A 17811-nucleotide genomic window follows, 5' to 3' on the forward strand; every position below is an offset into this window, starting at 1 on the left:
CCTGAAGCAGCAACAATTTCTTTTCCTTACATTAAATGTCTGAACAAACTGTTGTTCCATTCTTGATGGCCAGATATAGTATGAGGGCTTATTAAAAATTTACTAAGTGCTTTTTCTGTGAATTATTCTATAAGCCATTTTCTGCTCAGTGTTTTCATTCTAATCATCATCCCTTTACTCATTTATGTATGACATGGGAAAATATGCTCTTATCTGTGCCTTAGCAAGCAAGATCTGGATTTGCTTACAAGCTTTCAGACCTTGCTTTTCTGAATCAGACCAGGAGATGTAAAACAACAGGTTTTAATAGAGCAAGCAAATAGAAGAGGCTCAAAGCTCACAATCAGTCCTTTGCTCTGTAATCCAATTAAAGCATATTTACTGATAGCAGAAGAGAATAACTCCATCATCACTTGTGTGCAGTGCAGGGCTCCAGCAGGTACCATGGAGAGAAGATGGAGAGACATGTCAGGAGTAGCCAAACAGCAGAGGAAACACATTTTGTTTGCAAGCTGCTCAAGCAACACTCACTCACCCACTGAGACCAACCTGCATGTTCCCAATTTCGCTGATGCAGAGCAGCCTGATGTGTATTTATCAGAGGATTGGGAGCTATTGAACAATCAGTCTCAGCACAGCCAAAAGCAAAAGTGTGAGCTTAGGATCAAGGAATGCAGGGCAAGCTTATCAAGCTGTTATTACACACTGGAGAGCAGCAGTTTCTCAGAGTGGTTTCCAGATCACATCCAAGGTCAACTGAACACAAGCACTGGCCACAGTCAGCTTTTGGATAACATGCTAATAATATTCCAGGAGGCCAAATAATTTCTTTGCTGTGCTAGTGACAGCAAAATCCAAAACTTTATCTACCTCCAATGGCCATCCTTCAAACATGCTGCTAATGAGGATTTTCAGGAGAAAGAACCAAAAATATCATCACCAGGAAATAGTGAGAACATAGAAAAAAACCACAGCCCTTTTAACAGAACCTGTCAGAATTTACACAGAGTTAAGAAATACATTTTCATTCTTAGTGTAAATTTGTAGAGCAGTAGAAAAATGCATGGAGGAAAAAGCCCACTATTTTTTCAGGTTATATCATCTTTTAAGAGCTTTCAATTAGAAGTGAGGTTTTTCTTACCAGTTATAAACACCTTCCCTTTTTTTGATAAAGCAGTTATAGCATGAGTTTATATGACCAGCAGAAAGCAACACTAGCAGCCTGAAATCACCTTCCACTTTAAAATGCAGTCTGATCTATGGAATTTGCCTAAAACTTGGAATTTGTGCTCACCTCTGGGTCCTGAATGGTCTAGTTCATCTGGTCTCTCCCTATTCCCACAGGGTCAGACATACTTTTGAGAGGTCATAGGCCACTTTATTTTAAGCAGCTCAATGAAAAAGTAATAATTTTCAGCTCCCTATGGATTTTCATGCTTTCAAAAGGTCAAAGGCTCTGCAGAGCCCAGTTTGCCTTCTGGGCTGGAACAGTAAAGGCACATCAGTTCCTGTAGCCAGGGGCAGGCAGAGCAGTGTGGCTGTCACTGAATAACAGTGCTGTGGCATTGATTGGGGCAGGCTTGGAACATCCCCTGACCAAAGCTGAAACACTGGCCAAGGCAGCAAAGGTATTAAAAAAAATAATAATAAAGCCAAGATGTACTGAAGAACCAGTGATATGAAAATCCTACTTGGAAAATGACTGTTCATTGAAGAATTGTTGGCATCCAGTGAAACTTTTCTTTGTGTGTTATTAAAGAGCAGCAGTGGACACACAGACTGGGAGATGTGTCTGGTTCAGGTCTGGGTGATGGATGGAAAGAGGAAATGGACCACAGAAAACTGTTTGAAGCAAATTCCTTAAATTTACATCAGAGCTAGCTGTGTCCCAGCTATATACTCAAATTTATATATTCAAATAACTTGATTAACCAAGATGAACTGAGGGAAACCCAGGAGCAGCAGCAGGATCACACAAGCTGTGATCTGTCTCCTTTTTCAATACATATTGAAGTGTGAAAGCAAAGGTAGACATTTTCAAAGGGAACTCCCAGCCAGGACTGACTTTACTTCAAGAGCTATTTACCAGAAGTATTTCCAAGGTTTTACCTGCAGTTCTTCTCTCAAACACCACACTGCATTTCCTGCTCTTGGTACTGCTCTGTCCCTCATTTTGCCATATCCTTTCTACAAGGACTGCTAAGCTCAAAATTTAGCAGAATTAGACCCTCTGAAAGTTACAAATACATTTCCAAATTTATTTATTTCTTCCTCCTCTTTTTCTTTTGCTCCATAGATTTCAGTGCAGAAAAAACATCAAAAATACTCAAACATTATCATATTCGTGGCCTCTGAAAGGCTAAAACACTCAGATGCTTCTCTTTTTTCCCTGGGAGCTGTCAAATACTTGCATGGAAACAGCCTGGTGTGTCAAAAGGAAAATAAAGCAGCAGCAGTGCTACATTTATCCTAGTGACAATAAAATTGGAGATCAAGTTGATCTGGACATTAATATTTATATCCAATATTAAAAAAAGCTGAAGATGGAATATAATATAAAACATGTAAAATGTCATAAACACTTAATTTGAGTAAGTAAAGGGCAATGCTGGAATATGAACTGCTATAAACAAGAATTTATTTGTGTCAGGAGAAAAGCATCACACCCCTGAGATGGATAAAAAACTGTGATTGTCGAATGAGAAATAGGATACAATGAAAACATTAAATAAAAACAAACTATAAAAAAACAAGTGACTTGATTCACAGCTAAAACTTGATTCAGGTTGAATTAGGGAAGAATATATCTTGGTTAATGACTTACAACTATTAGCATACAAGTTGTTTGGGTGAAATGAGACTTAGCAGATTTTTGCTGGTCCATATCAATGCAACAGAAGTTGCAAACCACAGCTGCACATCCAGCCCAGACATCTCCATGTAGATGCCAGATATGACCTGGTGCTCTCCCTGCTTGGGCACACAGCACTGGATTTCACAGAAAACCCCAGATGAAAATCCAGTATCACTCTATAGCTGCACATGATTATTCAATAATTGCACAAGCAAATGCCCAGTTAAGCTCCTGGACTCAGGAGGCACCTGAGGCATTTAACAGAAGCAGGAATTCCTTTATTTCCTTCCATTTGTTGCAAGGACAGCAGTGATTTTTAAAGAGCAGAAGCAGCAGATTTCCTTGTTCTACAGCAAAACCATCCTTAACAATTAAATGCCCCAATTCCTGCCACCACAGTGACACCAATCCTGTGTGTTTGGGACCTTCCTTTGTCACTGTTATGATTGAAACACTGCTAGAGAAGCTCTGCATTCCCTTTGTTATTTCTATTCACATCCTTCATCTCAGCCAACTGCTCCTGAAGGGCATTGATGTGACTTTTGTACAGATTCAGGCATTATTTTGTTGACCATAATGAGCAGCTTTCTGCTTGTTTGTTTTTTAAATACAAGTTTAGATAGTGAAACAATTATACAACTAGATCTTTAAAAAAAACTTTTGTGACCACATGTTTGCCTGCATAATCTTGTCTAAACAGGGATTCTTGTTTAAAAGTGACTCAGAAAATAAGGCCACACAAGGATAACAGCACTGCAAGTGGTTTTCAATGGATAATAATAAAACTACATGCAAGTTCCTCTTTAGTGTGAGATTTTATATTTGAGGGCATTTAATAGAACTGAAACATTTTAAAACATCCACATAAAAAGCATTCACCATGCTTCAGATGAAAGAGCCATAGTAAAAGATGAAGCACATTTATTGCTAAGTAAAAAACATTTAAACATACCAGATGAAGATAACCATATGCAAAATATGTTTGCATCTGTTCCTAATATAGGCTACCTAAATATAAATTTTACAGGCAACAGACAATGGCAAACCAGCAGAAGATGACAAATTCCAAACCCCCACACTCTCCACCATGCAAGTTGATCAGGACAGCCTGGAAAACAGCTGCACACTTGCATTCCCTTTCTAGAAATCTGCTGCTGTGGGAGCTGGGCATCTCACAAATGCCAAATTCAGCACACAGGGCTGAAGGTGCTGGCACCCCTGTTAGACAGGCTGGAAAGGAAGGGTACCAGCAGCAATCCCTGGAAGGTGACAGCTTTCAAAGGTGCTTTTCTGGCTGCTCAAGCCCTATATGGATAAGCTCACTGCAACCACCAGGACATTAATTTACACCATGTGTCTATCAAATTTTACAGCTATGCACCATTAAAAGTGTCTCCACTGAGCCAAAGATGCATTCCTTGGTGTCCCAGAGATCATCACAAGCAGGAAACACTTCTGTCCAAAGATGGTCCCTTGCTAGGCTTAGGTGAAACAGAATTTTCTGAGGAGACAACCTGCTGAGCCAAACTTCCAGCATCCAGAAATGCAACACACCCTGCAAAGACATTATTGAATATTTCCTGCTGCTTGCTGCAAGTCTTTGCCTAACCAGTGGTCTCTCAACATCACATTCATGATTAAGAAGTATCTTTGCTGACTACAGGTTCTTCATGGGAATTATAAAAGCAGGAAATTTCATTCCATGAGGTTATACACAACAAATTATGTATTGTCCAGCATTTTATGAAGCAAATTCCAAGAATGGTCTCATCTTGCTTTGAGGCTGTCATTCAGCCAGGAGGACTGAAAAGCTGCTGTGACACATGCATGTTTTAAGAATTAGAAAGCATGGGAGAAAATAGGAATTGTCCTCTAGAGGAAAACCCAGTCAAAACTGACAAACACACAAAACATTCTTCCCTTTTGGCAATTCTGTCTCTTGGCAAGTGGCACACCCATTATTTTATTTCTAAGGGAGTTATGGAAAGTTCTTGGGTTTTGCCTTTAGAATCAATGATTTTGTACACATCAGCAAAGCCCAATGTTCCAGCAATTGTTAGTCAATGGCATGCACTGAATGAGAGGATGGTTTCTGGTGACTTCACTGAAGTTTGCCTGTCAATGGGAAGCTTGCCTGACTTAAAACTCAAGAGTGAAGTACAAGAGAAATTAAACAAAGGAATCTAAAGGTGATATGTAATATGCTCAATTGAATTTCTAGACCTTCTAGATGCTTATATTTCCTTCATAATGTCATTAAAAGATTCTGAAGAGCTCATGAACAGAAATCAAACATCCCAAAGACTTGTAGAAGGATAAGGATACTTGTGTCAAAAAGGACATTACAAAAATGACCTGCCACTTTGAAAATTTCCACTGCTTTTAAAAGTGTTACTTTTGTGGTGGCAGGAGTTACACTACAGTTAAAATATCACTACTTAAATACTCTATTTTTGGCCTGCTTTCACTTCTTTCTAGCTTTCCTAAACAGGTAAAAAGCCCAAATGCAATATACACAGAAATCCTACACTGAACCTAAGGTTTGATAAACAAGAATAATTACCACCTGAAAAAAACTCACTCACACTCAACACACTTGTTAAGATTTAGAAAGCCTACACATAAAGATAGAGAAAAGAGTAATCAGAGCTGTCTACAAAAATGGGATAAATGGTTTAATGTTTGGACTAAATCAATAAACTTGCTATCAATCAGAACCCAAACATACAGCTAAAATTTCAAAATTACATAGAAAACTTAGAACCTACAAATTTAAAGTTACTCTTCCCATGGAGTTGGGTTAGTGCAACAGGTTATTCTTTGCATTTTATACAACTTAGAGTCCTGCAAGTGCATAGGAGTACCCATGTTACTGCCAGTGGTCAGACATCACCGGGAACAAATTACATTACATTGCTCTTTTAGTTAGGGACTACTATCTTGGGATTGATTGCTTGATTGATTGGGATTTCTTCCTTCTTTACAGTCTTTTCTACAGCATTTCCTGTACTAGTGTGTTGGAAAAATTGAGATGACAGCTTATCCAAGGCCACACATAACTTGCCAACACCAGGAGCAGCACACAAGCTGAATGCCTCCCTCTCAAACCCAATGCTTCTTCCACCCTGTGCTTCTCTACAGCTAGGGATGCTGAGAGATCTCTGGGAAACACTGAGCCTGAAATCCACTGTATTCCTCAAAAACCCTCCTAATTCCTCAATTCCTCCAAGGAAGTTTCCTCAGAATCACACAGTTATTCACAATCTTTCTGGGAGAAGCCCTCCAGGATGTTTTGGCACAACTTCCTTGCTTCCCATCCTGACTCCAGTCCCTTCTCCAGCTGCCTCAGCATCATTTTTCCAGCATCTGTCACTCATTCCTCCAACACCCTTGGCTGTGTGAGCTCCCCCAGCTGCACCAGTGCTGGCATCAGGCCCAAGGTACCAAACCTACCACAGGTTATTAGCTCAGTGTGCATCTGTCCCTCTGTCCTGATGTTGGCATCTCTCATCCTTCTGCTCAGCTGGGAACTGGCACACAGGAGGGTGAGAGCAGGGAAACAACACAACCAAAAGCTTTTTGTGCAGTGTTCTTCCCCATCCTTTCTTTTCCTCACCCCCACTTTGCCCTCTAACACTTCCTAATCTCACACAAGAAAAATTGAGCCTGTTCCATGTGGTGGCTTCATGAATTTTTGTATCAGAGAATTCTAGAAGTTTGTTATTCCAGTATTTAGCAATGTCGTAGACAGTCATACCCACGCCTATTGTGTCAGTCTCCTAAAAATGCCAGAAAAAAAAATGTAAACAACTTGCTCTTTTTTTGGTATAGAGATCTTCTGGTTTACAGGATATTCCCACAAAGACCAGCCACATTTCCTGAAAGGCAAGCCCCCTGTCCACAGGCAAACACAAACACTGGCTGCACAAGAACTGACAAGCAAGCAGAAATCCCATCTCTCTTTTCACAGGGTCCTATTTGAGGTTTAACAAATTAGTCCAAAGGTGACATCTCATTATAAGCTCACATATAAACAAGAGATCTTTACATTTCACTAGTCTAGAACAGGATTTTCTTATTGTAAGAAGGACAAGGAAGGAAAAACAGCAACAGAAGGAAGATTTCCCTGCTCTTTATCCAAAGCATAAACCACCAGAGTTGCCTTCCTTGGAAGGTGTTGTCAACCTTGGTCTTAACCTCATTATGTTATCACCATGCTGTGACACTGACCAGGCTTGTGCCATTTGCAGCTGCCACTAAAGTGACAGAAGCATTTTCCTCTCAGCTTCCTATCTCAGGCAGTCCATAGTTTTATTCTAAATGTATGTTATCTCTGTCCTAATGCATAATTGCAGGGATAACAAGCAGAAAGCCTCTGCACCAGCCACAGCCTCTGATGCAGGCTGACGTTAATCCCCCTCAAAGCAGCTCCAATTTTTCTGATTGCATTAACACACAACTGTTCTTCATGCAGGGTTACACATGAGCTTACTTTATTTGTAAATTTAAATTAAGTCTCAGCAAGTTCATTAATATTAAAAAAAAGTGCACCTAATCCAACTGCTCTCCATCTGTCTAAGCTCAATAGTTTTCCAGTAACAATAGTTTTCCAGTTGCTTTTGCAGTAACACTGCAAAAGTAATACATGAGAACTGCTAAAGCCAATTTCAAGCATTTTTTTCTGAGCACATTATACTATTCTGGCATATTTCTTAAAGTCAGTGACAAAGGCACTGCAGTGAGCATACAAATAGGAAATTTGGTGTTTAGGATTGTGAAAGGGCTTCACAGTCCAGGGTAACAACTCTAGACTGGATAAAAAAGCCTGAAGGTGTATAGGAATTATTGTTACAGCAAGATCAATTGCAGAGAAATAGGGAGAATATCTATGTGGTGTTAAACCTAAACTTGTAATACACAACAGCTATTCACAATTCCTAATGCAAAAGGGAAGGAGTTATTCACTGGATTCTTCTGTTAGTATCAGTGCTCATCACTGAGGAATTATATCAAACAGGTCTTGCAGCTAAAGGAAAATGGAGACATGTAAGAGGTTACTGGCATCATTTTCCTACTTTTACAAGGAGAAAGAAAGAAGGCACTGACATAATCCAGGATACCTTTCTCTTCTCTCAGCACCCTCTACTCCACTAGCTTGCTGAAGGCAATAGACTGAATTTTAACCTCAGCCACCAAGGAAAACATTATTTGAAAAGTTATGATGAAACTCTGGAGAAGAAATATTCAGAGCCTAAGACCAATCTGGCAGCTTATTGGTAAAGTTATGGCACTTCCAGAGCTTGTAAAACAGTTACTGCCCATTGTGCTTTCTGTAGGTAGCTTCTTGGGAAACCAGGGATATGGGAGTTTGTGGTAGCTTTAACCCTAAAACAGCTAAATTGCAACATGAAAATGAATTAAGGGATCTTCTAGAAAAATTCTGTAGGCATTCAATCACCCTGCTGCACAGCACACACATCTGTGCATCACCCACATGCACACAAAATCCTCACCTGTGTCCTTACAGCCTTTGTAACCCTCAAAAATAAAAAAACTCTGAAATAGCTACTCACAGGTAGAAAAAAATTCAAATATTAAGTACATGAGCTTTTATAGGAATACATTAACCCCAGCTTCTCTACAGTCTCTTCCATGTACAGTTTGGCTCTTTGACACAAAGGTCCCACTTTTGTACAGCTCCTATCTGATAGAATAACTTTTATTTAACTCACTTATCCTTTCATTCCATTCCAAAACACAACTAACACATTTTCCCACCCTTATCTCACCTGTTTCCCCTTGCCCCCTCCCTTTTGCTCAGGACTTTACTCACAGAATGCAGCACATGCTGTGTACTCAGATAATGAGCTCCTCGACAGCAGTGTATAAATGCCAAGGAATAAGTGTGCAAACTGAGAAACCAGCAACAAAACACACAAAACAGCAACAGCAAACAGACTAACAGGAAATCACAGCCTATTGAGCAGTCAGAGCTCCAGGGTCTGATCTATAATGTGCAAGAGTCTTGACTTAGAGTCCACACTAAGTACCCTCTTTTCCAGTTTTAATTATTTTTTCCTTTAAGACAAAGTGGAAGCAAGCAGATAACTCATTTAACTTTCTTCTTCCCCTACTTCTGTGAAACAGCAGATTAGGTAAATTAACAACTCCTCTTCATCCTCAAGGCTGCAAAATTTCCAAACTTTCCTGAACTGATAACTCTTGCTTTGCTAGGTTTTTTAAAACTCTAACAACAAATAACACAAGTGTTTTTATAGAGATGATAAAAGATGTCTTGGAAAACAGATGCAGAATGGAAATCCAAATCACAAGCTGCACATATTTCTTGGTAATAGAACAGTTTCAATACACCTCAATTACAAACATATTTCCAGCCTGGTTTTAGACAGAAGTCTCCTCACTGAATTGAGGCAAATACCCACAACCCAATTAAACTCTAAACAAGCTGTGAATCTTCTTCAAACCTGCTTCATTTTCCTCTCTGAACCCTGCAAGTCAGAACATGCAACAAACATACCTGTTTTCCTCACCAGGAAAAAAACCTGAATCTGTTTTTTATTAATAAAACATAACTTTTGAGAGGTGTCCTTCTGAAGTGTTCAAAATGTACACACCACAACTCATCATTGTTAAACACTAAGTCACACTGACAAAGAACAGCCAAAGAGACAAAACCAGCTCATGTGTACTGTAGGTACAGAGAATGGTTAACAATCACTTACCACCTCCTGCTTCTCTCTTTGTATTTTTTTAAGGAGCTACAGTGCACATGCACCACACTGCAAGTTTTTTTACTACTTTTTTTTTAACCACAGAAGTATTGTTTCAGCAATTTCAAAACTTTACAATGTGTTTTCTAAAACTTCAAGAGATTTAATCAGATGAGTGACTTCCAAGAGCAGCATGAATCTTTTTAATTACAAAGTCTGTCAGCCATCCCAGTTGTTGCTACTTTAAAAGTATGGATTTGGTTTTCCTCCACTGTTGCTCTAAAACCTCTTAAGTCTCAATAAATTTTGTTCAGGAAATAGCATCCTTGCTTCTCAACTCTGGGAGTAAGTTTTCATCCTGATTCAACCCAACCAGTAGGAGATTTATTCACATATTTGACAGGGGGAAAAAAAAAAAAATGTTTTCTGTTAATTCAGTGAACTGTGCTCCAGAGCTGGTTTGTTTTGCCCTGACTGAACAGAATTTGCTATGGCTTCATTCTAATCCAAAAGGAAACACTCTACCTTTTTATACAGCTCAATCCTCAAGTACCAACACTGGCATCAGTGGTGACAGAAGAAAAGCTATATTCTCCCCCAAGAAGAGGGACTTACTTAAAAAAACCAAAAATTAAAAAAAAACCCAACCCCACAAATATTGTCCAGCCAAATCCACACACGTGTCTGAAATGCAAGCATTAATTAGTTATCAATCACTTGAGAGGCAGAAAAGTACCAACTTCACAATGGCACAGAGTAAGACAAAAACCACCAGGATAATCCCTGACCAAAAGATATCTGCAGGTTAAAATTTATCAAGCACTTCTAATTTTCTCATTTTTTGCTGGCTATATTTACATTCTCCACCGTCACAAGTCTCCACAATCACTTCTCAAAAGGACTTTCAAAATAACAAGATTAAACACCATTGAGGACTTACCAGATTGGAATTGGTGGCATTGGAATCATCTTCTGGAAAGGGGATATAGATAGCTAAGGCCACACAATTGGCAAAAATAGTCAGTAAAATAATTATTTCAAATGGTCTGAGGAATGGAGTTAAGGAAATTGTTCCAAAAAGAGCTCACAAAAAGAAAAAGAAATAATTAAAAAAAAGGATTTATAAGAATCCTGTTTAAAGAAAGCATTCCAAGCCCCTTATATTCTGAAAAGAAACATATGCCTTTTTAAGTGCTTTTAGGAGCTCCCAGCCAAAAATCTTCCTAATATGTCAAAAGCAGTGGAGGCCAGTCGCGTGCCAGAGTAAACACAGATTTCTTCAAAGTTTTTTTTCTTCTTTTACTTATTTAGATTGCATTTTCCCAATTTTCCTTTGAGTGTGGCTGCACTAGTTTTAATAAGAGAAACCAATGGTTGCCCTTGTTCTTTTAAGGATTACTTTTTCTTGGTGGTTTTTCATTGGCATTTATAAATTCTCAGATAATTTTAATGAACACGTCAGAGTTTTTCTCCTTGGTTGTTGTTGCTGCTGGTTTTTTGACCCCTTTCTCAGTTTCTCTCTCATATCTTGGAGTTAAATCTGAAGGATCAAGCAGTACATACATACATAGTTAGAAGGCATTTTAAAAAGGATAAATTTGGTTAAGGTGAAAAAAAGTCTTCATCCAAAATGTGCTTACATTGTACACTCCCATTTTTTTTTTTCTTAAAAATTATTTGAGGGAGCATTTCTTTTTCTCTTATTTGCATTTCATCTGGCATCAGAGGGAGCACAAACATCCCTGCAGAGTGTATTAGGGACAGCAGGAAGCTGAGAGTCCTGACAGAGGCATTTCAACCTTGCATCAGCTTCGAAGAGAGAAACCAAACATTTGGGGGGTTCAACAAAGAAATCCTGCACAAGCTCAGTGCCCCCCTAACTAAATACTGGAGCATTTTTCTACTGCCCAGCCTCCTGGCACTGCACTTCATCTACCTCAATGCTCTCCCTGATCTCCTTTGCTGTGAATCACCTCCAAAAACTCAGACTAGAGACCAGATTTATGGTCTGTCTACATTTGCTGGCCTGCAGGAATATCCTGGAGGAAACTTCTGGGATAACTCACCAGTACTCTGGAAGGCAATGAGGAGCAGGACAGAGCAGGGAGAATGCCAAGCATAACCTGTGCCTTTGAGCATGGCTTTATCTGCCTTGGGGCTGCCAAATGTCAGCACTGCCTGCATGATTCTGGTCAGCAGACTGCTGTTCTCAGCAGGCTTGAGCAGAAAGAACAGGACACCTGTGAATGTTAAGCTCCTCTGCAAGATACACACAAATTCCAGGCACCTGAGCACTGTTTATGCTCACATGCATTCTACATTTCACACGTGGAAGAGGCAGAGGGCTCCAGACTCACCAGATCACTGTGCTTAAGCCTCTGAATAAGAGGAGATAGATTGTACCACAGAGGCAGAAGAGAAGATCAGAACAGTAAAAAAAAAAATTCACACTTCCCAGGTTTGTACTACCCCAGGCTGTTTGTATAATGGTTGCTGCTCAAAGACATGGATTTCCATAAACTTTATCATAATCATTTTTTTCCCCAGATTTTTTTGGTTGGTTTTGGCAGGATTATTACCCATTAATTTATCACTGTTTACACATAATGCCTTTTTTTTGTATTCTCATTTTGCACTGTAAACACTAAATTCTATAAAATCTACAAACACAGTGCACAAAAGGCAGAAAGCTAAATACACAGCTAAATCTTTGCAAAATAAGGTAATTACTTCATTTCACTTTTTCTTAAATACAATTGCTCATTCAGGCTCTTAACACTAACATTTGGGTAAGAAACACCACACAAGTTCTATTGGATATTTATTCCATATCTATTATGCTTAAACTTTAGTGGTACAACAAATTAGGCTAAGCCTTCCCCAGTAGTTTTTAGCAAGTGGGAAAAGTCAGAATATAGAATTAAACTAAATCTTGTCATAATCCTTTGATATTGCTTGTTGTCATTGAAGTGTTTGATGTTTTCAAAGTCTACATGTCTAGATGAGAGGCTCTGATGAAAAAAAAAAAATACTTCCATCACCTAAAAATCAAACAAAGCCCCAAACTGCAAGTTTCAGCATTTTTGTATTGCTTTAATTGCACTGTTTGGTCATCTCTTGATCTCAGCAGTGCTGTACCCTGGTTTTCAGCACATAACTTCCATCCTTCACTGCTGATCTCCTTTATCTATCAAATGTCACTCTGTTTTCCCTGAATATGTGGTGACTGGGGTGCTGCTAAGCAAACCAATATTCAGTTTTATCCTCTTAGTCATCACTCATCTTATGCTTAAAGTATCAGACTTTTGTCACAAGCAATAAAAAGTAGCAAACTTAATCAGGGGATTAAAAATTAGCATCTGAAGAAAGGAAGAGGCAGTTTAAGGATATAGAAGGATTGACAGGAGCATTTTTAACAAGTTCTTCATCTGAAAAATACATCCATGTCAGCAAAACCTAATATACTCATTTTCTATTTTCACCCAACATCCCACCAGACACCCAAATGAGTGTTATTATCACATTGCCTTAATTCATTTTTTTATCATAAAAACTAGAGCCAAATTCCATACTGCCTTTCCTTGACATGCTTATCTACCCCTAAAAACATTTTTCTTTTGTATTTCTTGAAGAACCCCATTAGCTTGTGATTACTGTTCAGGGTTAACCCTGGTTTCTCTTGGAGGATGCAAAGGAGATACAGTTCATTTCAGTTTGAGCCTCACACCAAAGACTCAGAGTCCAGCTTGCACTGATCAGGCTTGGATGGCTCTTTCCACAAAATAAAGCAACGATCAGACTCTGACTTTCCAGGGAAGCAGCACCAGCCCCTTCAGCCTGCAGTTCTGTGTCAGTGGTTATCATCCATCATCTGTGACACCATCTGCCTCCTGTTCAGACTTAGATCTGGCTCTGCACTGCATTTGGACACAGCACTAATCATTTCTTTTTCACTTCAGGGCAACCATTATCCCTTACTGTACATTACTGAGCCTTATTCTTTTAACAGGAATTCCAATACAATTAACAGCTCTTAACCCACTTTCAGGGTCTCACTGCAATACTTTTTAGGTTTTTTCACCCTGTCCTTTTTACCCCATTCTTTTCTCCACACTGTAGAAAGTGTGATGCCACATCTTCAACAAACAAGTGTACAATTCAAAGTACCAAAACTTTGGACTGGTGAGACATCTAAAAAAGTAATTAAAAAAAAGGAAGGCAGCAGCTGCTATCAATCCCACCGAATCACTTCAGTTCTGACCTCAGATACCTTGAATATCTGCCATGCATTTCTGCCTTGGCCATACCTTTCTCAAAGAGCAGAATTCAACCACCAATTTTTAATCATTCAAGCTCCTAATTGTTTCTTCACACCAGGTTATGGTTTCCAGGTTTCAGTTTTAATTCTCTTTCCTGATGCATCCCCCTTTCAGCATAAACCACCTCACTTAAGACATCAAAAATTATTAGAGCATTTTAAGTTCCCAGTGGTGTCTCTGTGGGATCCCAGAAATCTGGGTTTTTTGAGCTTTCTGTGCTTTCTGACCCCCAGAAGAACACTGCTTTTGACCTGAGGCCTTGAGGAAGGCATCCAAATTTAATTGATGGAGCTAAAAAAACAGGTGTGTAGTTAAATAGAAGTGTGTGATTTCACATGGTGAAGGGTTTTAAATCTGAGGTTTTTATAATTAGTAATAGATATAGGACATCATGGAGGATTTTGGGTGTTGCCTCCTTTCAGTGTTCAACTTTTTTCATGGTTTCAAATAATTTTTGGTTGGACGGTTAGTGCTGCACTGAGGATCACAGGAATTTAGTTATTGGGTCAAAAGTGTAAATAATAATAAGTGTTAGTTCAGTATTGGACTGTTTAGCTTTAGGAGACCTTGTAGCTAGCTGGATTCATCTCCATTTTGCTCATTCCTAACTTGGTATTTTTGATAAGATTTAATAAGCAACCAAGCCCGAACATGAGAAAAATCCATATTTAACCCTGTCTCTGGGTGAAAACAAAAGAAGCCCCAGACAAACTAAGCAGTGCAAAGCACACCAGTGGCGTGCCCATTGAGGTCACACCTCAGGTGCATCCCAAGGATATTTCCATTCGACGATGCTGATGCACGCCCTCCGGATGGGATTCTTCAGCGTCAGGCACAGCAGCGCCCGGGGGGGACGCGTGGCCGTGGTGCTTCCCTGTTTCTTCTGCTTGCCATACTGCTGCCTTTTCCTCTGGGTGGAGCTGGCTGTGGAGATGGTGGCGTTGCCAGCGCTGCCCATCAGCTTGGCTTGCCTGGCGGCATCGATGGCAGCCTGCCAGGACAGGGCTGCCCCCGGCGTGGGGATGTGCTCCGGGGCCAGCCCTGCGGCTGCGTTGGCATTCATGTTGGCATGAGCTGGACGGGGACTCCCATAGTTGGAACCTGAGGAGATGAAAAAAAAATTAAATATTAAAATAAGCCTGAAATTTGTGAAGTCGCTTTTTGGAAGCGGAAGAGATGGCTGGTGTTTTTTAAAAAACATTCAGTGCAGTCTCCAGTGACTACTAACTTTTCTTTTTCACCCATGTATTTTGCAAGTTGGACTGTTTGAAAGCTCAAAAGGTAAGGCTAGTCCTCTCACTCAAAGGCATGCAGCACCATTCTAGCTGGTACATGGCAAAGAACCCAAATGAAATTGTCAAGTCCAACATAAAAATCTTCATCCTTCTTCAAGACCACCCCAAGGGAAGGTGAAGTTTTATAAATAAGCTTAATTCTCCCTGCAAACAGCACATAGGTCTAAGAACAGCCTGAGCAGAAGGTACAGCGAAGCAGAAATCCCACAAAGGCACAGCTCATGGTTTTTGTGCTCTGTATGCTCCTGTGCAGAGAGCTTAGGCCAAACAATTTGTTTAGAAATTACAACTAATTCTTTATCCTGATAAACTGATGAACTAATGGAGAAACAATGGAGAAATTTATTTTGAAAGCATAAAATAAGGCTAAAACCTAGCAGTCCCAAGCTTTGCAGCTTCTTTAGCCCAAAGTCAGGAAGTACATGTATTTGCAGAATAATAATGGAATATATTTCAGGTGATATGTGGGGCTGATATTGAGATCTTAACTAAATTTTAGCCTAGACACTTGAAAGAAGAAAAAGTAAGCTCTATGAAAAAAAAAGATGAACATAGAACCTACACAAATCCACAACAGCAAACTTTGATTAAGAACACCTTGTTTAGACGTGTCCAGTATCATATGTAAGAAACTATTTTGTTTGTTCTGGAGTTTGCCTGTGGCCCATAATTTGAGGTACAGGTAAAAGGAGGCCTGAGGAGTGTACAGATCTTATTACTCCACAGCTCAGTTTCAAACCCACTCCTGCTTCCAGTTACATGTGTGCTTCAGAAAAAGTGCACACACAGGGGGCAGAGAGTGGAAATCCAGGCAAGGAGCTGGATCACCTATTTCAGAGCAAGCTCAAAGCCTGCTGTTGACCATATTCCACTTTATGTTAGTGCAGAAATATGGTGCTACTGAACAGGACAGATGGGCTCCTGCAGACTGCCAGACAAAGCAAAGGGAAGACCACTTGTGACATTGCTCCATTTACAATATCATCACCTTAAAACTAGGGACTTGGCAAGCTCTTCTTGAGCAGAAATAATTACTCTAGATGCATATTTCATAGCTGGATGTGCAGTGCCAAGGTATCACAGCTCTGACTGCACTACAAATGAATTAAAGCAGGTGGAATAAATACAATTACATTGACACAGGATATATGCCTCTGCCTAGAAAGCATTCAAGATTGGTGAATTCATCTCATTGAATCACAAGGAAGGACATGATAGAGTCAGATGTTTTTTATGTCAGGCATTGCCATGAGATTTTCAGGCTGTTATAGTGTCATTACAGAGCAGGGAAACCCAGAGCTTGTCCCTGCTCACTGAAAAACCCCCTAGCTGCAAACCAGCCAAAGGAAGCTGATGAGTAATGCAACTCTGACATGGGAAAGGGAAAGCTGAAAGAAACAAGAAATAGGAAATGGTTAATTCACATCCCCACATTTTGAAAATGAAGAGAAAGAGCTTTCAGAATCCTACAGGCTAAGCAGATTTCCTCAATGAAGCAGGCAATCAAGTGGCAGACAAACTTAGTTTTCCAAGGCTAAGCAAATTGTACACAGCCCTGCTCATGGGATATGTATTATTTCCAGACTAGTTCCAGATGCAGTTTCTCTCATAGCATCTATTTGACCTCCCTAGCCTGAAGCATGCTGGAAAGGCAGAATAAATGGAAAATCACTCTAATTATTCTGCAACTCCAGCTCTTCTTTAATACTGACCCCAGAGTGGGGAAGAAAGATGTGTGTTTTCCAGTAAAAGCAAACTTGCTGATCCCTCTCCACAGTGTTCTTATCATGCTGACTGGACCATGTGCTCCTGTAAATAAACAGCTGCTGCTTCTTAATGAAGACTTTTCTGCAATTTGGGAATGTGTCAAGCTTCATCATTGTTATTTCTTATTAGTTAGGTTCCACATGAGGATCCAAGCCCATGCACCTTGACTTGGAAGTGCCAGCAAAGTTAAGGATCCAACTTTCAGTGGTTTTATTGGTTTTGCTTCTAATGTGATCAGCAGCCCCATAACAAACTGCTTTATCTCAAATTAATTTCAAACAATGAGTCAGTAATGACAGATTTATATTAACAAATACTACAAGTATTGATTACTGATAAGGATCTGTCTGTTTTATGAGGCTCAGAGGCTGCAGACAGGATCTGTAGTAAATGACTAATGGCAGTGACAAATGACTTGTTCTAGAGGTAATTTACAGAAATAGCTTGAATAAAAAAGAGTGAAGCTCCCACAGTCACATTCAAGAACTGAGCAAAATATTTTCAAAGACAGCATAGCCAAAGTTTCAGGGGGAATGAAATTCTATCCTCTAATCTAAATGCTTAGGGTTAATCCCTGGGAAGTAAGAACACAGCTCAGTTGAACTCTTGAGGCACCAGGCTGAAATTCCACGTACAGCACTCATTTCTCCCCCAGTGCAAAACTCTGCTGCCACCTGAGAGCTGCAGTTTCTGGATTTCTTTTTTCAGTGCAGCAGTGAAATACTCCACTCAATTTCCCCACTACAAATAAAGTTTCATGCTACCAAATGCACCATGATTAAGCTGGATGTTGACCAGAGCCAGGAAATGGAGATTGAGCCCCCACCCAAATGCAATAACTCACT

General features: G+C 39.7%; 1 protein-coding gene across 1 annotated transcript in view; it reads right to left on the bottom strand.

Annotated features, from left to right (window-relative positions):
- CACNA1C (calcium voltage-gated channel subunit alpha1 C) overlaps nucleotides 1-17811 on the bottom strand; it is a 419556-nt gene that overhangs the window by 336129 nt on the left and 65616 nt on the right. Inside the window, exons 2-3 of the mRNA XM_056511189.1 lie at nucleotides 14660-15005; nucleotides 10526-10631 (exon numbers count right to left, since the gene is read on the bottom strand). Coding sequence (XP_056367164.1) covers nucleotides 10526-10631; nucleotides 14660-15005 — 452 coding nt within the window. The remainder of the gene's footprint in view (nucleotides 1-10525; nucleotides 10632-14659; nucleotides 15006-17811) is intronic.

The sequence above is a fragment of the Oenanthe melanoleuca genome, chromosome 1A, assembly GCF_029582105.1.
Source record: "Oenanthe melanoleuca isolate GR-GAL-2019-014 chromosome 1A, OMel1.0, whole genome shotgun sequence".
Lineage (NCBI taxonomy): Eukaryota > Metazoa > Chordata > Aves > Passeriformes > Muscicapidae > Oenanthe > Oenanthe melanoleuca.